The 25,583-nt window shown below is 49.4% G+C and overlaps 1 protein-coding gene across 5 annotated transcripts; it reads left to right on the top strand.

Moving 5' to 3' along the window:
• The first annotated feature begins 213 nt into the window (after positions 1 to 213).
• On the top strand, positions 214 to 25,500 carry L3MBTL2 (L3MBTL histone methyl-lysine binding protein 2). 5 transcript variants are annotated; one of them, XM_061450735.1, is made up of 17 exons: positions 214 to 592; positions 10,662 to 10,929; positions 11,162 to 11,295; positions 11,638 to 11,761; positions 12,740 to 12,819; positions 13,632 to 13,749; positions 14,112 to 14,246; positions 14,924 to 15,012; positions 16,641 to 16,872; positions 17,587 to 17,666; positions 18,228 to 18,332; positions 19,513 to 19,660; positions 20,511 to 20,593; positions 21,714 to 21,948; positions 22,719 to 22,784; positions 23,706 to 23,828; positions 24,687 to 25,500. In XM_061450735.1, the coding sequence occupies exons 1-17, from the start codon at positions 338 to 340 to the stop codon at positions 24,797 to 24,799; spliced, it is 2,388 nt and encodes a 795-aa protein (XP_061306719.1). In that variant the 5' UTR covers positions 214 to 337; the 3' UTR covers positions 24,800 to 25,500. The 5 variants fall into 5 exon arrangements, with proteins under 5 accessions (XP_061306719.1, XP_061306720.1, XP_061306722.1 ...); XM_061450738.1 differs by lacking the exon at positions 214 to 592 and adding an exon at positions 2,742 to 2,792; XM_061450739.1 differs by lacking the exon at positions 214 to 592 and adding an exon at positions 8,870 to 8,935.
• The last annotated feature ends 83 nt before the right edge of the window (positions 25,501 to 25,583 follow it).

Below are 25,583 nucleotides of genomic sequence, written 5' to 3'. Positions count from 1 at the left end.
AAACTTGAAAATAGAAAGCAAAAAAGGCCCTCAAATGTTGTAAATCATGCAATTAAAGTTGATTACTTATAAATATGAACTTTCGATCACTGTATAGACTGTTAAAAATTGATTTCTTATTACCTATTGTTAAATAAACTGTGTGAGACAGACAGCCTGTTTTTAATGCTTCCCTTCTCTCCCATGTGTTACTTATTCTTCAGATGATGGGGGTAGCAGAACGTAGATGTTGCTTCAAGCGTTCGCTACTTAGATGTTGGAGAGCTATTTAATGTATATGACTGTTTTAAAGTGTAAATCTCTAATAAGGGATATGGAGTAATAATTACTCTTGTACATGGACACTTTTGATACAGCTCTGCATTCGCGTCTGTTCCCGGCATGTATCTTACCAAAGAACCAAGGTCTGACCTCAGCAGTTGTGCCAGGCAGCTGTACCCCGTCAGCTCACCCAGCCTGGGAGCAGCTCATCTCAAAAGGACCTGTTTTGCATTTTGAAATGAGAGCTTTTGTTTGGATATGTGATATTAAAAACATCCTCTTTCACTCGGAATATATTGTACAGCTTTTGGCACCAAAGCGTCAGCATGAGGTAAGCTTATCCCATAGGTGCTGGGCACCCCGTAACCCTGTGTTGAATCTGATGACCTGACAGATATATGTAGGGTATTTACTGAACATGGTCTGTCTGTGGAAGCAAAATTGTGCGCTGCCCGTAGCTGCATGCACATGGAGTTAATCCTGAGTGCATGCTGTGCACTGGCTGGGTACCATGTATGCAGCCAGTCCATGGAGGACTTCCCACAATACAGCCTTGCCCTGTGTGCTGTACGTGCAGTGCTGGTTGCCTTGGGAATAATCTGTACCAGAGCATTACACACCTGGAATACCCAAATGTGATCAGAGCACATCATCTTTGTAACACCACCTGTGTGCTGAGCATCAGTGTATCCACAAAAATCGAAGGCAAATAACAATGGGAGCAAGCTGCTCTTGGGAAACTGCTGGTGGAAGATGTGGAGGCAACCTGGATGGATGGGAGCCTCAGCTGAGTGCCAAACAAAAGTAATGGTGTATTGCAGTGTGCACAGATGTTAGAGGCTGTTAAGAAAAAGGGAGTAAAATGCCTGATGTTTAGATATAAACACAAGGAGGACAATGAATCTTGCATTAAAAAGAGGGGGTTGGTAACCAGCCTTTAGCGAGATGGTGGAAAGTTTCTGGAAGGCTGGAGGAAAGCAGCCTTGTGCTTTGGTAGTCTCCCTTAGATAATCCCTGCACTAATCACACCTGTATGGTGCAGACCAGCTCTGCACCAAGCTCCCAGTTACCTTGTCTGCTTTGGGAGGGGCTCCATCTGTCCTGCTCTGAGGGAGAGCAGAAAGCACAAAACCACATACTGAATGCCTGGTTTAGGTTTGTGTTTTCTGTGGGCATGCTTTCCTCTTCCTTCCCAGCACCTAAGCAAAGCCTAGCCTTACTTTCAGCCTTGGGGGGGACTTCTTGGGATGGAATATAAATGAAATTCCTTCTGACCACATACTGGTTAGTGAGATGTAAAGTGTGCCCAGCTTTCTGTCTTATATGCTTTCGTGCATCCGAACACAGGAAACCACTTTTATCTGTGCCTGTCTATGTTGTTAGCACACAGAATATGTTTTGAAATTGTCCCAGCCTGCACGGGAGCATCTGGCTTATGCTGAAGTGGGGAAGCCTTGAGGTTTTTCAGAGCAGCTTTGATTCAAAGAGACATAGATCTTCCAATTTTGAATGCCAACATAGTGACTTGCTTAAAAGATGCCACAAGGCATTTTATGTGACAGCACAGCTGCTCTGTCCCCCTCTGTAGATGCTGTCTCTGAGCTAAGCTCAAATGTTTCATTGAGGTGGTGTGGATGATCAATGGTCTTGAATTTGTATGGGGTTTCTTTCCCTTACATCCTTCTGCATCTGCTTTCCCCAATTCTACTGGAAAACCAGAACCCTTCAGTTGGGGAAATACTATGGCTGATAGGGATGGGGTAGGACTTCAGGATGGCAACAAATTTCAGATGTCACCTGTATCACTGCTGTGTGCTCTTGCCATTCATCTGCATCACGTTAGAGTAGCTTGTTTCACTTACCATGTGTTTGTTAGACTCTTGGACCAGCAAAAAGATACCAGTGCTAATGCTTATAGTCAAATAACAGACAGCTCAGTGATGCAAGCTCTCTCGCGTCAGCTCCTTCCAGTGCCCCGTTGACTCCCAGGATCAATGACTTGAAGTTGCAGGCAGGGAGGGCTTATGGTGAGTTTGTTACAGGGAGGAACATTTATGGTTTCTCCTTCTGTCTTGGGGCCATCTGTTTGTTAAAAATACAAGTTGCTCTTCCCTGTTTCATTGTTCTACATTATGGACAAATTCACCGTTTATGAAGTGTTTTAGATATGTTGCAGACTTGTTCTTTGTTACTCCTAAAATGGTTTTATCCAGCTTCTGGTTACTCTGATGGTTTGGCAATGTGAACTGTGTATAGCTCTGGGCCTGCCGTATCATCCTGTGGCTGTATGTGTCTATGTTGCTTTTTTAATTTATTTTTCTTCATTCTAGCATCATAGATACCTTCTGCACAGAGCCACTTGTTACCACAGGAGCATAGAATGGCTGAGGTGAGCAGGCATCTCTGCAGAGCATCTAGTCCACCTCCCTGCTCAGAGCAGGGCCTCCTAAGGCAGGCTGTATGGGGCCATGTCCAGATGAGCATCTCCAGGATGGATGTGCCACAGCCTCTCAGTGTACTCCCTGTACCAGGTATATGTATGCATGGATAGGATTCCCCTGAGCTTTCTCTTTTCCAGGCTTGAAATGTCCCAGCACCCCCAGCCTTTCCCCATCTGACAGATGCTCCAGACCCTCATCATCTCCTTTGCTAACCTGTGCACTATATCCATGTCTCTCTCTTGTACTGGTGAGCCCAGAACTGAACACTGGCATTGCAGATGTGTCCCAACAGTGCTGAGGGGAAGGATCCCCTTTCTCCACCTGCTGGCAACACTCTTCCTAGTGCAGCTGAGGAGGTTGTTGGCTGTGTTTGCCATTAAGGGCATGTTTCTGGCATATTCGATTCACCACCAGGCCCTTTTCTGCCAAGCTGCCCTCCAGCATGTGCTGGTACATGGGGTTGGCCCTCCCACGTGCAAGACTTCACATTTCTCTTTGTTGAACTTCCTGTCAGCCCATTCCTTTAGCCTGTTGAGGTCCCTCTGGATGGCACCACAACCTTTTGGTGTATCAGCCACTCTTCCCAGTGTTGTACCATCTGTGAACTTCCTGAGGATGCACTCTGCCCCATCATTCAAGTCACTAATGAAGATGGTGTGGAACAGTATTGTCCCCAGTACCAACCACCAGTGACTTGACTCCACTGGACTTTGTGCCAGTGTTCCCAACCTTTCAGTGCACCTTGCCGTCTGTTTATCTAGCCCATACTTTCTCAGTTTATGAGGAAGTTGTCAGAGATGGTGTCAAAAGCCTTAGGTTAATTCAAGATAAACAACATTCACTGCTCTCTCATTCATCAAGCTGGTCATCTTATCATCTGTTAGGTTGCTTAAACATGATTTCCTCATCATAAATCCATGATGACTATTCTCATTCACCATCTTGTCCTTAGTGTGTTTGGAAATAGTTTCTTGGAAGGTTTGCTCTGTCACCTTCCCAAGGATTAAGGTGTGGGTGACTGGCCTGTAGTTCCCCAGGTTCTCTTCCTTTGAGACAGGAGTCTATTCTTTCAGGAGCTTCCCCCAGTCACCATGACCTTCCAAAGACAATAGAGAATAGCCTTGCTCTGACATCAGCCAGCTCCCTCTGCACTTGGGTGTGCATCCATCAAGTTCCATGGACTTGAGCATGTCTAGTTTGTTTAAATGTTCTCTAACCTAATTCTACTTTATGGAGAGTGCTCCAGACATTCCCCCTGGTCCCAGGGAGCTGGGGTAGCTGAAAGCAGGGACCTTCAGAGAGGCACCCAGCTGTGCTGATTTCACAGAGAAGCTATGAGACATTTCTGTAGGATGCTGTCCTCCCAGAACATCCCTGTTTTCCTGCATACACATGGGCTGGGCCCCAGGCTGCCATGTGTTAAGATCTCTCCTGTCCATGCCACAATGCAATCTTTGGTTGCCAAGCTAGTCCATCACTTGATTGTCAGTTCTCTCACATGTTGACTCTAGTTTAAAGCACGTTTCCACAGCTTGGACAGCCTTTTTCAGCTTAGCAAAGGTGGTTTTGCTCCCTTGGTCAGGTGGATCCCATCTTTTCATAGCAGCCTTTGATCACTGAAGAGGGTCTCGTTGTTGTAAAAGCTGAATTCCTATTGAGAGCAGCTGCACAAACAGTTGTTGACCTGCAGGCTGCATCTGTTCCCCCTCACCAGCAGAAGACCACTCAGCCCACATCCTCATAGCCACTGCATCCAGAGCTGTGAATTCACATGATACGCCCCAGGTCTCCCCTGGAAGCATCATCAATGCCCATGTGGAAGAGCAGCAGCAGGTACTAACAGTATGAGGGCTGGACAAGCCTTGGCAGCCTCTCCGTAGGCTCCCACATCTAGAACGTGGCAAGCAGCACATCTCCTTAGGCAGGTTGGCAGATGGTGGCCTCTGTGCCCTGCAGCAGGGAGTCTGTCACTGCCAGCACCCATCAGTGTGGTGCTATTGCATGGCTCAGGCAGTTGAGATGTTTCACTGGACACAGCTGGCAGCTTCATCACCATGGGAGTCACTGTGTACATCTCTCAGCTGCTCCCTGGGAGCTGCACTCTGGACTCGGCAGTTACACAGGCTTCTCCTTAGTACCTGTTGTCTGTTAGTTACAATAATACATATACAGCAAGTGTCACACCAGATAATTGTGCAAAACCTAAAACAATGTTGGTAACAGTCACCTAGTCATTAGACAACTGTTGTGACAGTGAAACGAGCTACCTCGCAGCTCCTGGCAGGCCAAGACAAGTCCAGACAAATCAGGCGACAGGGCCCAAGTTACTCACACAATGCAGACCTTGTGGCCTCTTACAAGTGGTGGCAGCACCACAAGGCTGAGGTGCATGATGTGATAGTGACAGTCATTCCAGGTTCTGCTTCCTTTTCCAGTATTTGAGACACACTTAGTATGTCCCCCTCCTGTTTCCAAGGTGGTCTTTTTACACACACCATGTCCTTGATTGTGCTGCTCTCAGTTACAACCAAGACTCTGGCCCAGACTCTGGAGAGCCTGGTGCGGGGCCTGTATTGAAAGACAACAGTGGTCAGAAGCATCTGTTCCTAATGCCTCCTACCCTTAAAACCAGGTTTCATTTGAAGAGCAGCCAGAGGTTGCCCTGGTTTGGGAATGTTTGTTGTCATGAGCCCTCTTAGCAGCTGCCTTTGTACCACACCGCCCTTGGGTAATTGTCAGTTTGCACAAGGAGCCATTTCCCTCCTTGACTTGTCAAAACAGATCACGTGCTGTAGATCCCAGCCTAAGACAGAGCCTAGCCCAGTCCCTGAAATTTTGAGAACACAGTGGGCTCCATCTGCAGTGGTTTCAGCAGCACTCTACGCCTGCATCATGGTGTTGAAGAGCTGCCGAGCTGCTCCATCAGCCTCATAGGTACATTGCATGCATTGGTATTTGCCTGCCCAACTTTGATCTGGCACTTCATTTAGAAAAACAGGGGTTTGGTGACGTGCTTGAGTTGCTGTCTCTTAGAGCAGGGTCTTGGTTGTAACTCCCCAGCAGTGATGTTTGAAAGGGAAACCTGTTCTGTAACTGGTGCTGTGGATAGCTGATGGGCAATCAGCCAAGGACCCAGGCTACGCTCCTGTTGTAGGGAATGTGGTGGATTTAGGGAGGGTGGAGGAACTACTATTGGCACCATCTGCCCCAGCCATCTTCGAAGCCTTTCAGAGCTCCTGGAGAAGTCGTCATGCCCCAGATTCTTGTTTTCCCCAGGTGTGCTAGGTGGTGTCAGGCTTTGATGTATGTTGGGAGCATGGAGCTATGGGGGATGCAGCCACAAGCTCCGTCAGTTTGCTTCTTCTCATGCCCACACAGGCCCCATGGCAATAGCAGGGATTGGAAGGTAGTGACAGTGGCATTGCAAGAAGAAAGCTCTTTGCCAACCCACTCTTCTGTTTGAAAGGGCATAGCTTCTGCTGCCCAGAAAAGTGAGGAGTCCTCACTTAGGTTTGTTTCCTTCTTCTTTTCTTATTGTCTTTGTTTCCCCACAGTGCCGCTGTAGCCTTTCTAAAATGGGGAAAGAATGCAGGTATTGCTGCGTACCCTGTGCAGCAAGAGTCACGGCAGCATGGGACCCTGGGGCCAGTGAAGCAAGAGCTCAGATGTAGATGCGTCCCTGGGCTGACACAGAGAGGCTCTCCAAGGGCTGGAAGGCAGGACTTGGGTGTTAAATTTTGGCTGGGAATGAGGCTTGGTCAGCCAGGGCCCAGGTCTCTGCAGTACTGCGAGGGATAGTGGCTGCAGGGCTGAGGGCTGTGGTGTCTGCAAATACAGCACTGGAAGCCAGGGCCACTTTTTCTGCTCATAGCAATCTCAGGTCCATAAGCTGAAAGTCCTTTGGGCATTTGCTTTTCCTGTGCTTCTTGAGATTGCAGTGAGAGCAATAGCAGTGATTGAGGAGTCCCATGTTCTTCCTGTGCAGGTGTGTTCTGCTGTTCTGGCAGCAGGTTGGTAGGCTCAAGTTTCACGAAAGAAAACCCTTAGGGCAGGTATTTTGGATGGTTTTTTTTAGTCCATCTACTGTAACCCTGTTACTGAAACCTGCTGTTTCTCTCCTGGACTGTGGATGTGCTGTGTCTTGCCTGAAAATTTGTTATATGGCAGGAGAGTGAGACATGCATTTCCCTTCCCTCTTACACTCCTCCAGTTTCTGTTTCTGATTACAGAAGCTCATACATGCTCCTCTCACAATTCACTCAGCTCCAAGGAATCAAGGGGAGAATAAGATTTATTATTCCAAAGCAAATCTTCCTTCAGCACTGGGATAGGGTGGGGAATTACAATCAGAAGCTTATTTCTAGGATGAGTTTGAGGGTTTATTCCTCCTCCTTTTTCCATCAATAGGGTGTGAAGGTTGGAGTGTGCCACTGAAATGAGCTCCACTACAATGTCTCCCTGATGAGCAGAGGTTTGGGAGCCACACAACAGACATCTCACTAGGCCTGTCAAATGAAGCCAGGGCAGCCTCAGGCCTGAGGTGTGACCTGGGTCTAGCAGCAACCCATGCTGCCAGGGTCTGTAGCCACGTTCACTCGCAGGGTTAGAGCTGCCATAAGTTAGAACCACAAAATCATGAGTTAAAAAATAAAGACCTCAGGTGATTTTGTGTAAACAGGGGAAGTTTAGATTGGATATAAGGAAGAAGTTCTTTGCTGTGAGGGTGGTGAGGCACTGGAACAGGTTGCCCAAAGATGTGGTAAATGCTCCATCCCTGGCAGTGTTCAAGGCCAGGCTGGACAGAGCTTTAGGTGACATGGTCTAATGTGACAGGAACACTCCTTTGCATTTGATTGACAGGCCACCACCTCCCAAAAGAGCCTTTTGGTCATCTGGAGGAGCGATGTGATCTGTGTGTATCTGTGACATGGGTAAGCCTTTGAAAGAACATTTGCCATGCTGCCTTACTTCCACCTGCAACGAAGGCTATGCTATATGCACCGGAGGGGAACCATGCATATGCTTCACATGTTACTTGTTTAACTACACAGTCTGTACCGTACAGCTTTTTCTTTTTACAGTGTTGACACAATGAAGGTGATAAGAAAATAAAAGGTAAAGTAGGGAATGGAACTAACTCCAGGAGACTTACCTTTTGGATAAAAGAGAATCAATGCCGGAGGCATACAGTGAGACACCTGATTCTTGGCAAAGAGCTGGGATGAGGGATGTTGCCACCAGTACCGCTATGACCACATTACTTTTCCATGGGGACAAAAAAAACGCTCCCAAATGGAGGAAATCATTTGTACTATGAAGAAACTATGCTACGAATGCATAAAAAAATCTAATAATATCACAGTAAGCACTTCAAGGCCTCTTTTGTGCAAGGTCATACTGTCCTTGCCAAATAAAACATCTATTTCTGCATGAAAGCCCTGAGACTGATTGCATGAGGAGATGGGAAGGAGCAGCATTAACTCATAGGGTTATTCACTGTGTGAGTCTCAGACAAATCAGGGCAGGGTTGGAGTGCATGGCCAGTTCTCCATCCCGAGGTCTCCATCCTCCTCCCTGCTTGGGTGGCAGCTCTCACAGCATCCAGTGGAGGCTCCCCAGCCTGGGTGACACGCTGCTGCTGTCAGTGTGGAACAGGGACAAAGGCATTGCCAGTGTGACATTAGGTGCCTGCCATGCCAAAGGCATTCCTCCCACCCAAACCCAAATCCTTTCCCACTTACCGAGGTGCATAGGAAGCCATGTGCTTCCTCCCTTACGTTGAAGATGCACAACTCCCATTGTTTCAGGGCCGCTACACTCACACCCACATGCTGATGGCTACTGGGCATCAAATTGGTCTGTGGAGTGGAAGTTTGGGGGGTTGTTGCTTTTTATGATCATCATTATTATTCTTTGTTGCTCTGTTTGCATAATGTTCTGTGCCTTAGCGAACTAACGACAACGCAGAGCTACTGGAGAGGATGAGGCCGTGCCAGAGGCGCTCGGCCTCTCACATCCCCTGACTGGGGCCGCCATGACCGCCCTCCGCCGCCGCTGCGGGGAAAGAACTACGTTTCCCATCGTGCCTCAGGGCGAGAACAAGCTATTCGCTGATTAGCTTTCTTTTCCCGGTCGCCGCCAATCAGATGCGCCGTTGAGGTGGTGGGGCGCACTCTCCTCGTGTGAGGCGGGCTGGCGGCGGCCCGGGAGCCATGGAGCAGGAGCAGGCAGAGGTGAGCGGCTACGGGCCGCGGCCTCTTCCGGGGCCGGAACCAGGCTGCAACCGGGCCGAAGCGACGCTGTCGACTCCGGGTGTCCGCAGGGTGCTGGGGAAAGCGTTGGGGGGCTGTGCTGGGCAGGCCCGTGACCTGCGGGAGGGCGCGAGGCCCGGGCAGCCTTAGCGGGGTATTGGCAGCGGTGTGGTACTGAGGTAACGGCTGCCCCCGCCCCGGAGGGACAGAGAGGGTTTGCCGGGCCGCCTCCTCCCGGCCGCCATGGTGAGGTGCCCTCGCGCCCCTCGTTGCTGCAGGGGTGATGGTGCTGACCCGCGAGGCATGGACCTCTGCGACCGTCTCTCCTCCCTGTGGTGGTTGCGGGTGGTGCTGTCCTTGTTTGTCAGCCTGTTTCATTTGCATTTAGTGGAGGCATAATGACCCGAAGATACTTCCTACGGTGAGAGAGATGAATGTGGTTTTTTACTGAGGTGTTTAGACATCTGGAATGCCGTCTGAGGGCTGGATCTGCAGGAGAGCAACTCAGTCTCAAGGGAACAGCATGGGTCTGTTTTGTGTGAAAGCTAGGGAGGATGCTTGGGAGACAGCAGTGAGTGAAGTCTGATCTTCCTGTTTGTGTGCATGTAATAATACCCAGGAGCCAGGGATCGTAGGGAATTTAGCATTGATGGACTTGCTGCTCATCTTTTGTTGTCGCACGCTTGAGTGAACAATTGTATCCTGGTGCTTTGTGTGGCTGTTCCAGTCTACCTTTCTATTCTGTCACCCCCTGTGAAGAAGCTGACTTCTTGCTGGTGTTTCATGAGTTGCTGATGCCTTTTCCCAGTTCGTTTTGCCTTTAGCTGGAGCCTAATTCAAGATTTTTTTAATCTGAGAAACAGACACTGGATTTCTTTCCTTTCTTCAATCGCTGCCTCTCTGCTCTCTTGCTGTAACAGCAAGTATGAGGAGTTAGGGAAGATGTGTAGTTGTGGAGACATCTGGTTGTAGGCAAAAACTCTTAAACATTGTTCTGTCTTCCTGCTGATGCAGTTTCTGAACTGATGTCAGCTGTGGACTACAGCTTCCAGAGAACGTGACCTTTCCTCAGAGTCAAGTGTGTCCTGCTGACATCCAGCCTGTACTGGTCTTGTGAGCTATGGTAGCCAGAGTGTGCAGTTCTGTGCTCCGTGCTATAAGGTTATAGTGACTTTAATGTTGAGGGCGTCTGCACTGCGGTGCTGTGCAACTGTATTGGGAGAGTGTCCTGGTTTCAGCTGGAATAGAGTTAATTTTCTTCCTAGTAGCTGGTACAGTGCTGTGTTTTGACTTTAGTATAATGGTGATAGCACACTGATGTTTTAGTTGTTGCTCAGTAGCAGCTACCCTGAACAAGGACTTTTCAGTCTCATGCTCTGCCAGTGGGGAGGGGCACAAGAAGCCAGGAGGGAGCAGAGAGAGGACACCTGACTCAAACTAGCCAAAGGGGTATTCCATACTACAGCATGTCATGGTCAGTGTAGAAACAGGGGCAGTTGGCTGGAAGGGACCAATTGCTGCTGGGGTATGAGCTGGGCATTGTTCAGCGAGTGGTGCCAAGGATTCAGACTCCTGCCTTTGGGGTTGTTATGTGGACATTCTGCTCACCCTGAGGCTTCTCCCTGGTCCCCCATGTCAAGGAAGGCAGGTTTACTTTGGGTTGTGGGTAAAATGTCTATTTTAAGGCAGACTGACTCTTTATTTTTAGTTGGTGTCTACTTTCTGTCACAAAACTTCATCTTTGGAGCGGACAGAGGATGCGGGTGATGATGAGGAGGAGGATGAGGACTTGGACATCTTTGGAGGTTATGACAGCTTCCGGGGCTACAACAGCAGCATGGGCAGCGAGAGCAGCTCCTGTCTGGATGAGTCTAGTGATGATGAGGTGGCAGACCGGGAAGCTGGAGAGCTTCCGATCTCTCCTGTGCACCAGCCATCCATAGGCCGACTCCCAGACGACAGTGGCTCTGAGCCAGGTATTACGCTGCCTGTTCTACCTAAAGCACGTGTGTGATGGAAGGAACAAGGGCTGGAGGAGCTGACGGGTATGTGTGAGTATGCCTTGGGGGCAGCAGTAGATTGACACTGCAGTTCCTGGGCTATGTGGGGGATCGGCTGTGTGTAATGTGGATTGTCTGGGCTCAGCTATGTCCTTGTGGTACATCAACCATGCCAACTGTTCACATTTTTGTGCCTTCCTTCTCTTAGCTGTGTGTGAGATGTGTGGGATTGTGGGCACCAGGGAGGCTTTTTTCTCCAAGACCAAACGTTTCTGCAGCGTCTCCTGTTCCAGAAGCTACTCTTCAAACTCCAAGAAGGCCAGCATCCTGGCTAGACTGCAGGTGAGTCAAAAGCCTTCCTTATTCCCTGAGGATGTGCCTTGTACACAGGAGTTGGTGGTTGCTCTGTAGTTAAAGATCAGACTGCCATTACCCGTGGCTTGTTATTCCTGCCTGAAGTCCCCAGAGAGTGCATGCCAGCTGAATGGTGGTGGTCCCTAGAAGCTGAGGAAGGACACATAGATTTATTTTACCTGCTGTTTCTTCTTGTTCCTGTGAGCATTAGTAAAAATTGTAGTAACCTGAAAATCACCCCAAGGAAAAGATGCATACCTTGCTGGCCAGTTGCAGTGACTGGCTTCCTCTCCTGTGCCACTAATGTTCCACATGTGCTTTCTTTTGCAGGGGAAGCCACCAACGAAGAAAGCTAAAGTTCTGCATAAGGCAGCCTGGTCGGCAAAGATCGGGGCCTTCCTCCATTCGCAGGGCACAGGGCAGCTGGCTGATGGGACACTGACAGGCCAGGACGGTGAGTGTAGATGACAGTGAGGAGGTGCAGCTTGCTGGAGCTGTAGAAAAGGGGACATCCGGAGGGTTGTAAGCTCTGCAGTCCTCTTCGTCCCCTCTGCTGCTCTCCCTTGTACTGAAATGATGTGTGTGGATCGCTCTGACACAGTCTGGCGAGACACGAGGCATGTCGCTCCCTCTCCCTCCAAGTGCTAATGGTGGGTGAGTTCCCGCCCATCCACTACTGCAGCCCCATCCTCACTCCTTGTGCACCTTTTATGTGGAGTGCAAACTCTGTAGTTGTAGTGCCGCAGGGTGCTGACTTCTGCTGGCAAAACTGACTTAAAGGTGTCCTGCTGCTCCCAGCCCTTTGCTGCCCCGCTCTCTGTGGGAAGGTATATTTAACCCAAGTCACTCATGGATCAGCTTAAGGAACAACCAGTTATTGCAGCTGAAGTAGTAGCAAGCTGCTGTGTTAGGGTGAAATCAGCCCCAGGAGGTGGCAGCAGGGATTGATCCCTGAGCAGGCTGCTGCTAGTTCAGATCTATAGCCTTGGATCAGGAGCAGCTGTGGAATGAGTATCTCGGTGCTTCACTCTCATTTTTCCCAGCACCCTTTGGGGAAGCACATGCTGCTGACCTGACCCTGCAGTATTGCCACTGAGAAGCAAAGCTGCTAAGTGGTTTAACACTGACAGGATGCATTCTACACTCTTACCTGGAGTGCTTGAGCCATGGGCTGAATTTGGCCCCTTTTCTTGCCCCTCCTGCTCCCCCTTTGCCAAAAGCACATGTCAGCAAGGATCAGTTAATAATATAGGGTGCCTCCTGTAGGAGACTGGTCCCTGTGCACTCATAAGATTGAGTTTCCCAGCAGGGAAAATGTGGTGTAATGCAGAGTTCCTGTGTGTAGAGGCAGAGGGATCTGTCCCAGGTAACAGGGTGCTCTGTGTCTTTTCTATAATCTCAGTTGATTTTCTGCTCTCATGTCTGCTTGTAGCTCTCGTCCTGGGCTTTGACTGGGGAAAGTACCTGCAGGAGCATGGCTTCAAGGCAGCTCCTGTCAGCTGCTTTAAACATGTGAGTTCTTTACTGTGCCTTGCAGTGTGCATGGGGCATGTTGTATGCATGGGGCTCCCCTGTACTCCTGTGACAAGTGGAGGAGAGAGGCCTGGGGAGGTGGTGCAGGGAAGGAAGTCGGGGCTTCTCATAGCTCAGAATGGGAGTCCCATAGAGGGACCAGGAGTCCTGGGGGAAGAAGCAGAGGGGGACTTGACAGAGACATTGCTGATGGTGATGGCCCATTGCTGGCTGGAGACAGCTCCTAATTGCAGTTTGTTTGGGTGAGCACAGCCCAGGGTGGTGTGCAGAGGGAAACTCAGCTGACGTGGTCATGGATTTGCAGTCCTTATGGGCCAAGTAGCTGAGGCACGTAGTGGAAGAACAGCAGTTCTCAGGTATTATATGTAACATAATATTCTCTACGTAATAAGACTCACTTGTTATATTCCTTTTGAGTTGTGATCTGTGATAATACTAACAAAATGTCCTTTACCTAGAGGATAGGTCAGGAAGACTTAGCAGTTTTATTGATGGTTGGGGATTTTGATACCATAGAGGAATGGCAGCAGTTACTTTGGGCTTCTAGGTCAGCTGACAGTGAAATAGTTAAGCATTGCTATACAGTGTTCTGCCTTTTGGGATCCTCAGTGAATGCCCCTGTGAAATGTTTGGGACAGTTTGTTTGCATTTCAAGCTGTTGGCAGATACAGGAAGGGTAAGGCGTGCATGTGCCTAAGGTGAAAGTGTGGCTGCCTAGAACATGTTTCTGAAAGCTAGAATGAGCCCTGCTCTAACTGTCCATGTCTCTTGCGGCTGCCTCGATCCTTCAGGTGCCGCTCTTCGATCAGTGGGATGATGTGGTGAAAGGTATGAAAGTGGAAGTGCTGAACAGTGATGCTGTGCTCCCCAGCCGTGTGTACTGGATTGCATCCGTCATGCAGACTGTAGGTATGTCTGCAATGGGATTCCTGACAGGTAGGGATGGCTGACCTCTGGGGGAGCCTTTGGGGAGCTGAGTGTTGCTGGTCAAGGAAAACATCAGCTCTCTGGAGCTCTGCAGCTGCTGAGAGATTTCGGAACAGGAAATACCACAGGGTGGGGTTGGGAGGAAACCAACATCTGGTTCCTCTTCTGGTTGCTGGGCTCTTTGCAAGGTTGGTTCTGCCTCCAGAATGGCTGGAGAAGCTCTAATAACCTGTGCAGAGCTCTGAAGGCCATGATGTCAGGACTAAGCCTCTGGTGCTCAGCAGGAAGAGGAGAAATTCCTGGTCTCTAATGCCTTGCTGTGGTTGTCTGCTCTGTCTTGGCAGGGTACCGGGCCCTTCTGCGATATGAGGGCTTTGAGAATGATGCTAGCCATGACTTCTGGTGCAATTTGGGCACAGTGGATATTCACCCCATCGGCTGGTGTGCCATCAACAGCAAAATCCTGGTACCACCACAAAGTGAGTGTGGGGTGAGAGGGGTGGTGGAGGAGCCTTGGTTTATGCCTAGAACAGGGGGACAGATCCTCCCATTGTATATGGGACCACAGCTCCCTTTGTGCTCTGATTTACAAGGAGCAGTTAATTCTTTGGGAAGCTGGAGACTGCTTGAACTGCTCCCTCTGCATCTCCCTATGTTTCACCCTGGGGGTGCTGGTGACAGAGCTAGTGTTAAACCTACAGACAAAAACTAATGCAGCTGCTGTTCCTCTTCTGACCCAGAGAGTGGCTAGGCTTAACCTTTGGGAGGACCTTTTTGGTCCTACATCCTGGGCAGTGTCTCTGGGGAGAGCAGTGGTTCCGACCACTGCTCAGCTGGCAGTTCAGAGACGGATGCCAGTTTAGCAAAATTCTGGCAAGCTGAGATTTCCTTGGTGTGGCTCACATGGTTTTGCTCTAATGTCACTTCCACACCTAGATCAGTCAAGTTGGGTGTCTGCTTGGCCCAGCCCAGTCTGTAATGGCCATCCTTTTCAGCCAGTTGTGGGGGCAAGCTGTCTGAACTGAGAGCAGGTACAGCATCTGCATCTGAAAAGGTCCTTTTAAGGCAAATGGGCTCTCAGAGAGGAAGAAAGGTGTAATGTGATGCTGTAATTCCTTTGATCATAAAGATATGCTTTTTCCCTATGCGTATGTAGGTATCCATGCCAAATACACTGACTGGAGAAGTTACCTCATGAAAAAACTGGTGGGAGCCAGGACAATCCCAGTGGATTTTCACATCAAGGTAAATGTGGAAGATGTCATTTTATGTGTGGAAATGAAGCTGAAGCCAAGAGATACGTGTGCAACGTGTCTCTTCTGGTTCTGATCCACACAACTCCTATGTGACTGCTCAAAACCTGGGCATGACAGGGACAGTGAGTGCTTCGCCATACTCCTAAGATACCTGTCATGATGCTGTGGGGAATACTAAAGCCTCCAGGCCCTGTCAGCCCAACTGTTTCTCCTTTGGGTCATAGATGGGGTTTAAAGCTGTTATCATTTAATCTGCTGGGAAATACTGGGGATAAGATTTACCCTTTTGCTGAAAGGAAAGGCTAGTGAAGCTCCAGCCTGAGCTTTCCCTGCCTCATTTCAGTGCTGAGAGTCAGAAACCTTTGCTGATAGCACAGTAGCCTGTGGCGAGTGAGAGGGGTGCGGGTTCCCTCAGAGTGCATGGGAGCAGCTGTAAAAAAAAGCAGCCTTGATAGCTTTATAGCTGTTTAGCCTGTGCTGGAGTTAGACCTTGTCAGGGAAAAGAGGCTCTTTTGTCCCTGGCAGCTTTGGAAACCACAAATAAGGAAGATGGTCCCAGAGACAGCGGACAAGTGGTAGGTTTTCCTGTGTGTGAGGTGATTGGTGACACTGGGCTGGAGACCTTGACAGAGTTGGTGTTTCCCTTGTGGCTTCTCAAAGTCAAGAGGATACTTGTAGCTTCTTGGTCCTGGGCCACAGCTTGTAGCTGAGAGCTCATACCGTGGAAGGGAAGTGGTGGAGGGAGACGGATGTTGTCAGTTTCTTTCTCTGCTTTGCATCTCAACTCCCTTCTAATGAACAGGAAGTGAAAGGGAAAGATCTTACCTTAAAAATTTCAGATTCAGGTGTAGGCTGGTTTTTGGTTGTCTGAGTCTGTTTTGAGCTGTGCTTCCTAGTTGCTGCATGGTATTCTGGGATTGCAGTACCAAAATGTCAGGAGTGCTATAAACACTTTTGGCCATCTGTGGATGAGTAGGGCCAGGCTGGATCAGCAAACTAAAGTCTCAAAACAAATCAGTTAGAAGGCAACCAGTGACTCTTGTGCCTGTGCCTTTTGGTCAGTCTGCAGAATAACTCTGGCATTGGAGCAGATAGATCCTCATGTTGCTCAACCTCTGATCAGAGTGAAAAAGTGAAAATAAGGACTTGACCTCTTTTAAGTCAACTGAAAATCCTGTTGCCCTGTCTGCTACACGTCTAACTGCAGCCAGCCTTGAAACCCTTGTGGTCATGACTGAAAAAGGCACACGATTCCTCACTCAGTTCTTGGTCAGCTGGAGTTGTCAAGAAGTAACATCTGTTTTTCCCACTCAGGACATTGACAGAAGGTGCTGGCTGAGCATGGCTGCTGGGCCAGGGTGGGGGTGGCTGTTTTGGGGCCACAGAACAGGGGAAATTTATGGGTGCACGTACCCCACTGTGCTGCTGTGTGTGGGTTTGGCTGCTCCCTGATGAACCTGCTTCCATGCATCCCTTCCCAGAGGTGTCTTCCTGTCAGCTTTGGGAAGTGCAGGGTGCTGGCCAGCGAAGTCTAAGGGGAAGGCTGTTCTCTGAAGTGTTTGGAGAAGGAAAACACCAAGTGTGATTGATCTCGGTTCCTCTGTTGGTTGTTGCCAGATGGCAGAGAGCATGAAGTACCCATTCCGGCAGGGCATGCGGGTAGAGGTGGTGGATAAGAACCACGTGTCCCGGACGCGCACGGCAGTGGTGGACACAGTGATCGGGGGCAGACTGAGACTCCTCTATGAGGACGGTGACAGTGATGATGACTTCTGGTGCCATATGTGGAGTCCCCTCATCCATCCTGTGGGCTGGTCACGGAGAGTGGGCCACAGCATGAAGAAGACAGGTAGGGATCATAGCACCACAAGCATCTTCTGATTTGCTATGAATTGTCTGGACCCTGCTGTTAACAGGTCTTGACATATTAGGAGCCAGGCAGTTGCCTCAAGATCGGACAAAGCCTATGGAGTTGTGTCTGCTGCTTTTTCCCCTGGATCGATAAAAGCCCAGTGGTCTGCTGCCACACGTCAGGAAAAGAGGGCCTGTAGGGTTTCTTTCCTGAAGCAGATAGTCTATCCCCACAGTATGAGAATGCAGAGTTTGGAACATCACAGGTGTTGAAAGTCTTTTTGAGGAAATTCATGCTGGCTTCTGCAAGACTGGATGCCATCAAGTTGTGATTTTCTGGGCTTCACAGAGAAAAATTTTTGATCAGCTTAGACTGGTAGAGAAAAAACCCCAAACAAGACTCCAGCACTGCTGATCCTTTTGGTTCCATCTCTTCCTTGCTGCAGCTCCCTAGTGATTACAGCTGCGTGTAGAGGTGTTAGCAGTAGTGCTCAGGAAGCTCAGCCATCTGCTTTTAAGCAAGCCTTGCATCACAGCCCACGTTATGAGGAGGTTTAGAGGGGCTGACCTGTTCTTATTACTCTCCTCATGGTCTCTGGTCTAGTTTTTTTTTTTATAGTAGCTGAGCTCTCACCAGGGAATTAATAACCAGTGTGCTTTCTTACTGCAGTTGCTGTAGCTTTCTTACCTCTGTTTCATTCATTCCTTGCAGAAGAAAAACGCAGTGAAATGGCAAACCATCCCACCTTCCGGAAGATTTACTGTGATGCTGTCCCCTATCTGTTTAAGAAGGTAGATCAAATCAGCAAAGGAAGAAATGATACCGCATCCTTCCTTGGGTATATGTGCTGCTGGATGGGTTGTTGAGAATGCCTTATTTGTGTCTTTTACAGCTACAGGGCAGTAAGGTGTTTGGGGTGTCAAGGCTGTGGTTGGGCAGGGGCAGGTCACGATAGAAAGATGGAAGAACTAGAAGACAGTGACAGATTGAGGGGCTCAGGTGAAGGGCAAGCAGTTGCTTGGAGCTTTGAGTTGGAGAGGGAAGACGATTGCATGGAAGAGACCAGTTCCAGGAAGGAGCTGGATCATACTGATAGGGACTGAGATGAGGAGTCTTCTTTTTTTGTGGAACAGCAGCTGAGTACTGGGCCTGACACTCTGACTGGCCAGAGCCCTGGCAGGAGATTGCTGGCTCAAACACAGCATTGGTTTGCCAGCCTCTTTGTATTTCTTGTAGTATTTCTTTCCTCTCCCAGCTTGGGTTGAGCCAAGTAAAGAAGCTCTAATCTGCACTTGGTGTCGGGGTGGGACTGTCCCATACTCCTGACAGCACATGACCAGAGTCTCCCTTAGGTACGAGCTGTCTATGCTGAAGGTGGATGGTTTGAGGAAGGCATGAAGCTGGAGGCCATTGACCCCCTGAATCTGGGCAACATTTGTGTGGCCACTGTTTGCAAGGTAAGTCCCATGGGCAGAAGGGGGTCTACTTTGTTTAGCTGAGAGAACTCAGCCTCTCCTCAGGATTTTGCAAACTAGTAAGGTTGGGTAGGATTTTGCATTAGGAAAGGGCTGTCAAGAGAGGTAAGCAGCTGCTGTGTGGAAAGAATCGGAGTGTTACCTCACAGGTGTGAGGAGCTGATAAGACCAGCAGTTGTCCATGTGTACCTAAGTGGACAGCATGAAGATGAGCATGCTTGATCTGCAAGCTAACTGTCCAGTGTGTGTGACTGGCAGCCACCCTTCCTTCACCCTTGGGCATGCAGTAGGAAAGATTTGTTCTCCAGTTCTTGGAATGCATAAAGAGAGACCTCTAGTGCTCTCTTGAGGAGAGAGGGAAGAGCAGAAGAGTTGCAGGGTGACCTCTTTGTGGGGAACTGTGTATCTTTATGGGCATGCATTTACTGATACAGGAAGCTGAGGATGGATGTGTCTCCTGCAGTCTGTCTTGATGAGGTGGTAGTGAGCTCTATTCCTGTGCTAGTGCTGGGGAAGTAAATTGCTTGGCCAGGTTTCCTCAGCAAGATGCACTGCATGTCCTGAAAGTGTGGCATCAACTTGGTTTTTTTCTTGCTCCCTCCAGAATCTGTTTGCCCTTGTAGGACCCAAGCAGGCGGCTTTGACACCTGGGGTTTGGCAGGGAGATACTAGGAGAGCTCTTTGTGTTTGTAAAATATTCCCTTCAGCCGTTGCTTGGAAATGTGGAGAGATTGGGGCAGACATGCCTATCACGTTTGGTAGGAACCAGTTACCAGGGAGTGACAGGATGGGACAAGTCTTGTTGCTGTGGGAGTAGTGAGTTTGAAGGTGATGCTCTTCCCTTTTGCCTAGTGACGAATTCATGACCTGGCTGTTGTGGTGGGTCTCCGGGCTCCCAATAAAGTCTGTTTCTGAGGGAGAACAGAGCTTATGACCATTCATGGCTGAATCCTGTTCAGTAGGCTATTAGCCTTGGTCCCAGTCCTGCAGAAATTGCTGCTGCTTTGAGGACTAGCTTGTGTTGACTGACACATAAGGAGAAGCTACTGCATGCTCTGGAGCATATAACATTGCATTTTACTCTCTAGTGGCAATTGCGGTACCTCTGTGGGGTACAAGCACAAGCGAAGCTCTATGCTTGTGCTCTTCACTCCCATCTCAGGTCCTCTTGGATGGGTATCTCATGATCAGCATTGATGGAGCCACATCTGATGATTGCTCTGACTGGTTCTGCTATCATGCCTCCTCACATGCCATCTTCCCTGTCAATTTCTGTCAGAAGAACAACATCGCTCTGACCCCTCCAAAAGGTGAGATTTGGGCTCTGCCCTATGGTACAAACCTGCAGGGTCAGGTTCAGGCAAATCAAAACCAAAAGGTCCCGATCTGCCTGTTTTCAGGAAGATAGGGCTGGTTCAGAGATCCAGTCTATTTTTGCTCTTCCCATATGCTAAGTCTTACTGCTTTGTGGAAGGAAGTACCATCTCTAGAGGGCATTAATGGAATGGTGGATAGCTCCTGGCAGATCAGCAGGAGAGGTGTAAGATCCCCAGACTGAGCAGAATCAAAAGTTTAAAGGACAAGGAGGGTGGGAAGGGATAAGTAGAGCCACTGCTGCATGACTCCGTACTTAAAAGTGGCAGGAGTTACCTCTATTCTTGTATGAATAAATCTGAGACCCGTGTTTCTGCAAAATCCTGAGAGGCAATCACCCTCTGAGTATTTTTACTGCTTTGTATGGCCACACCCAAAAAGGGCTGCCTCTGAATTTCTGTGTTGCACCACTTTTGTGCAGTGCTGTTCTGTCCTCCTTTGATATATCTGCTGGTGGGAGAAAGACTGGTCTTAATGGTGTGCTTTGAACATACTTCCTGCCTCCTGCTTCTCCTCACCTTTCTCTGTGGTTTGGATGTATGACTTGACATGGATGTTCAGAGTTGCGGCTTGCAGTGTTCTGTATTTGCTTGCTGGAAGGGGATGCTGGACTGCCATGGAGCCTGTGCACTAGGTTTGTGTCCCACATCAGGATCAGTCTGTACATGCTGGTTTATGAAACTGCTTTGCAATCAGTTGCTATGCCTCCTTCCTGCCTATTCTGCCTTTTCCCCCAGTTGGTCTCTTCAGTGATTGTCTTTTTCCTGTCACCACTTCCTGCTGCAGGGCAAGATGCAAGGACCTTCAACTGGGAAAGTTACCTGGAAAAGACTAAATCAAGACCTGTTCCAGCACGACTCTTCAATACAGTGAGTGCTGTCAGGAAGAAGAGAGGTGTAGGGGTGCTTGCAGTTAGTAAGCAGGTGCACAAGAGCTCTGGCTGTCACAGAGTGGTTGAAGTTGGAAGGGACCTTCTGGAGGTCATCTTGTCCAACATCCCTGCTCAGGCAGGGTCACCTCTAATGGGTTGTCCAGGACCATGTACAGACAGCTTTTGAATATCTCCATGGATGGAGATTCTGCAGCATCTCTGGGCAGCCTGTGCCAGTGCTTAGGTGCCCTCACAGTGCAGAGTGTTTTCTGATGTTCAGAGGAAACCTCCTGTGTTACAATTTGTGTCCATTGCCTCTGGTCCTGTTCCTGCACACCACTGCGGGGAGCCTGGATCTGTCTTTGCACCTCCCTTCAGGCATTTATATAGGTTGATAAGATCTCACTGAGCCTTCTCCAGGCTGAACAGTCCCAGCTCTCTCAGCCTCCCCTCATATAAAAGATGAGCCAGTGCCCTTGTCATCTTCATGACTTTTTGGGACTCTCTCCACTATGTCCATGCCTCTCTTGTACTGGGAAGCCAGATCTGAACACAGCACTCCAGGTATGGCCTCACCAGTGCTGAGCAGAGGAAAAGCCCTGTTTGGCTGATTGGGATAAGCAGTGTCATGCCGTTTGTGAACATAATGGTATCTTGGTCCCTCTGAGTATGACCTGGGATTCTGTAGTGCTTTCAAGAGCTCCAGGCTCCTAGTGGGTTCTGCACTGCTTGCTGCCTGTGGATATACGGGTGAGTGGGAGGTTTGCTTTGCGCCAGCAAAACTGCTGCAGCACCTGGGCCTGTGCTGGTCTTTCTGATCTCCCAGGGCTATGACGCTGATGGGTTTGATCGGGTGCTCCTTAACTGCTGTCTGCTGCTCCCCCCAGGGTCGGGATCTTGTTTCCAAAGGCTGGGCTGAGACTCACTAAGAACACACCTGGCCTTGGATCTGTTCACGTGTGCCCCCTTCTTGTATGTGAGTGGATGGTTCTGTTGTGCCACTGGGGACTTGCTCTCTGTGCTTAAGTTGGAGGCAAGCCTGTTCTAGGGTGCTGGTGGTCAAATGTGGGTTTGGACTGGGTCCTTGAGTTTTCTCTTTTCACATTTTCTGCCACCAGGACTACCCAAACCATGGCTTTAAGGCAGGCATGAAGGTGGAAGCAGTGGACCTGATGGAGCCCCGGCTCATCTGTGTAGCCACAGTGAAGCGTGTGGTCCACCGTCTCCTTAGCATCCATTTTGATGGCTGGGACAACGAGTATGACCAGTGGGTGGACTGCGAGTCTCCAGACATTTATCCTGTGGGGTGGTGTGAGCTGACAGGCTACCAGCTTCAGCCACCTGTTGTTCCAGGTGAGGGAAGATTTTACTGTGGTTTCTAACACTAGAGGAAAAGGTTTCCCTCTTCCTTCTCTGTGAGTGGCTCCTCCTTTTTTATGGGCCTTGTAGGGAGGAGAAAATGGCCTCTTTGGTTTGTGCTGGCTACCATAAATCTTCTTGCTGCCACACACTCTAGTAGCTGGCAGAGAGAGGAGTCTGGTGGGGAGAAAACGGCTTGAGATTTGAGGTTGGCTCTGTTTTCCCTCTGTTTCCCCACCTACACACCAATAGAGTATTGCTCCTGATGACGTTGGGTAGAGTTCCAGGTGGTCCTATCCCTGCACAGCTCCTTTTTACTAAGCCTACCTACAACCTCAGCCAGGTAGCAGGGGGAGCTTGGCCCCTGCTCCCTTTTCTCATCAATTTTCTGGCTCTGTCTGTTAAAAGGTAAGAGCATCCCTCTCAAGAGTTTATTCCTTCCCTTCTCACAAGGAGGCCACTGCCTCACCTTTTCAGTTGTTTTCCTTCTTCTCCCAAGGTACAAACCTTGGTTCTTTACTGCCCCTGCCAAACCTCTACTGGGCCTCTCTCCCCTGTGCTGCCCCAGCCTGCTCCTGGGCCCTCACCTGGAAGCACAGACAGCAACTACACCAGAGCCATGCTTTCTCCTCAGCTGCTTGTCTTGGGAAGAGGGCGTTAGCTTGGGGGGACGGGTGTATCTTGTTTCTCGCTTATGTCACTTCATCCCAGTTACCTACTGGTTATGGGACTTGGCTTTCGTTTCCCTCTCGTCTCCATGACAGAGCCCACAACTCCAGCGAAGGCCAAGGAGGTGCTCAAGAAGAAGAAGAAACCCTATGGAAAGAAGAGTGAGTGATGTTTGGTTAATGCCCTCCCGCTCGCTCGCAGGCTGGGCCCAGTTAGAGGAACCCTGTCCATGTCCTTTCAGAGCAGGAGAGAGAGGCCTTGTCTTGCTGTGGATGCCCTCACTCAGCTGTGGGTTTGGCAACACAGCTTCATCCTTCTTAACTGCCCTATTACCTAAAAGAGCAGAGAGCTCTGTGTGCTGGAAGGATCTGTTTCGCAGTCTACTTTCTGTTGGCTGAGGTATAGATGGCGCTTGCTTCCAGGCGTGAGGTTGTGCTGCTTTCCCTACTGTGTCTGTGGATGGAGGGAGATTGCTGCAGCTGAAGGGTAGCTGGAGAGCAGTCTTGCCTGCTTTGTGCTGAGGGAAAGAAGGCCTTAAGATGGCTGAAGAGGCCAGTAGCGGGGCTGCACCATGTTACTGTTTAATCTTCTTGTGATCATTGTTGCAGTAGCTGTGGCAAATCATGAGTAGACAGACAAATTCCTTCCTGGGGGGTGGAGAGGAAAGGACATATAAAGAATTTAAAGACAAGCTAAGTAAAAATGTCAGTTAAAATTGAAATTATTAATGCTACGATGTCCATGCCTTGCAGTCAACATGCCCATTGCCTAGGACTAGACCCAGACAGGTAAGCAAAGCTGACTCCAGACTGATTCCAACAGGACCTACTCTTTGGAAGTTAAGCACACGCTGAAGTGCCTTTAATGGAGAACCTGGAGGAGCGTATCTTGAGATGATAACTATAGAGTTTTTCTCCAGTAGGGCATTTCTGTGGAGTAACCAGTTGACAGCTAATGACCATGTAGCTTGCCGGTCAGTTGTGATGGTCCCTGGCCTGTGGTTTCTCAGTGGAGCAGGGTTGCTGATTTTCCAGGGAAGAAGAAACACGCTTTTCCCCATGCTCTGTTATCTCTTTGTTAAGGAAAAAAGTTACCGGTCAAAACCCGCAACATCAAGCAGACCACCAAGAAGCCACCTGCTCCGAAAGCGAAACGAGAAGCAAAAGCTGCCAGCAAGGCTTTGCCAGAGCCATCACCTGATGAGAGTAAGGGAGTGAGTTACTCTAGCCAGCAGGCACATGCAGCTCTCTCATGTACACCCTGCATACCACCAGCCCTCCCAAGGCCTGTGCTGCTTCTTGGCTATGTAGTCAGGGAAAGGAGTCTTCACTCCTTCAGAGACAGATGGAGTGGAAGAAAGCCCTTGCCTGCTTTCCCTGGAAAGGGTTGCCTCCTGGGAAGGTTTGGTGGCACCAGTACAGCTAGATATCTTGATACTGCTGATGGATGCCACTGAGGGCCCGGCTGCCCTACTGAGCAGTCTGGTTGTGTGAGGTCAGTTTGGGTGGAGAGACAAGATGGACATGTCCAAGGTGTGCTGTCACATCCCAGTCCCTCTAAGGGCTGTCACAGCATGTGAACACAGTCTGTTGTGCTGACCATCAGGAGATGTGGTGACCAGAAAAGCATCTGGCAGCTGGGTCACCTGCCACTCCTAGTGGGTACTGGGGAAGATGGTTGGGTGAAGCACTTTGCACACATGGGGATGAAGCCTCATGAAGGTTCCTGTTGCTCAAAGAGGGTTAATTTCCCCTTTGTGGACCCAGGCAGGTAGAGAATGGACCCCCAATGGAACCCCGTGGTTCCCTAGGAGAAGCTGTTGTTGGGATTAGGCAGCTGAATGCTGCCAGGGTTTAGTCCCATCCTGATTGCTGTTGTGATCATGGATAGCTTTGTGCTGGCAAGACATGGCTGCCTACAGTAAGAGACCCTCAAGAAGTGCGCCGGAATTCTGGGGTGTTTTGAGCATCTGCATGAACAGATCAGGTTCTGGGGTGCTGCAGGTAGAGTGAAGCAGAATGAGCTCATTTTACTTACTTATTTTCCTCTCTGTTTCTTGCTAGTCATTGCCGTGCAGGTGAAAGAAGAAACAATCGACCCCTCAATAGCAGAGTTTGAAGATACAGAGCTTCCTGTTCCTATCAGCAGCATAAAGCAGGAGGAGGTCACAGACTGATCCTGGAGCATCACCCAGCTGCCCACAGCAGCCTGTACTTCACTTTTCGTAGCTCTCTGGGGAGAGTCCCAGCAAAGGAAAGCAGGAGACTATGAGGGCCTTCCCTCTTTGAGGCAGATCACCCTGCAACAGCACGACTCTGCTTTCCTGGTGTGCAAGAAAACTTCCCCCAGATTTGTAATTTTAATCCCTGGGAGCTAGACTCCAGAAAGGCCACAGGCACACTGAAGAGTGTGACCAGGCTGGGGTTGCGTGTGCCTGGCTTTGGAGATGCCTTTGAGCAGGAGTTCTCAAGGGGGAAGGAGGCTGCCAGAGCACAAAGGGGCAGTTTGGGTTCTTGGCTGTGGCTGGAGGTGGTGAATTGCAGTCCAAGATGATGTGTGCAGGTCACATGTGTCAGGAAATTGGATGCCCTTATAGGACATCAGTACTGTGCTCCCTCTTCTAAGCCCTGATACCCTTGAGAAAGCGCAGGAAGAGTAGAAAGAGGTGGAAAAATAAAACAACCAAAAGGGATGATGATGGCTCCTGGGGGAGCAAGAGACCTTTTTGAGTGTCATCATTCCTTGGTTTTGAACCCAGCACTGCAGAGGACATGGTGCACAGTTTGAATTTTAAATTTTTTTAGCAGTCCTACTGTAAACACAGTCTACAATCTGGACCTTAAAGCCCTGTGAATTAAACTCGAGGAAGAGGCCAAAGGTTTGTTTATTTCTTCCGGGCCACCAAAATACAAGGTTTTAGGGTAGAAGAAGAGGGCTCTAAGTGCATCAGTAGAAGTCGG

Source organism: Pezoporus flaviventris, unplaced genomic scaffold (assembly GCF_033815535.1).
Source record: "Pezoporus flaviventris isolate CSIRO_AGI_PZ_B2104156 unplaced genomic scaffold, CSIRO_AGI_Pfla_v1 ptg000011l, whole genome shotgun sequence".
NCBI lineage: Eukaryota > Metazoa > Chordata > Aves > Psittaciformes > Psittacidae > Pezoporus > Pezoporus flaviventris.
The sequence above is the reverse complement of the archived record's forward strand: the minus strand, read 5'-3'. Positions and strand labels throughout refer to the sequence as shown.

Coding starts and splice junctions, on each gene's coding strand:
- L3MBTL2 (XM_061450735.1), top strand. CDS start 338: ATGGACACTTTTGATACAGCTCTGCATTCGCGTCTGTTCCCGGCATGT. Junction 11,296..11,637: donor GCATCCTGGCTAGACTGCAG/GTGAGTCAAAAG, acceptor TTTCTTTTGCAG/GGGAAGCCACCAACGAAGAA. Junction 23,829..24,686: donor AGAGCCATCACCTGATGAGA/GTAAGGGAGTGA, acceptor GTTTCTTGCTAG/TCATTGCCGTGCAGGTGAAA.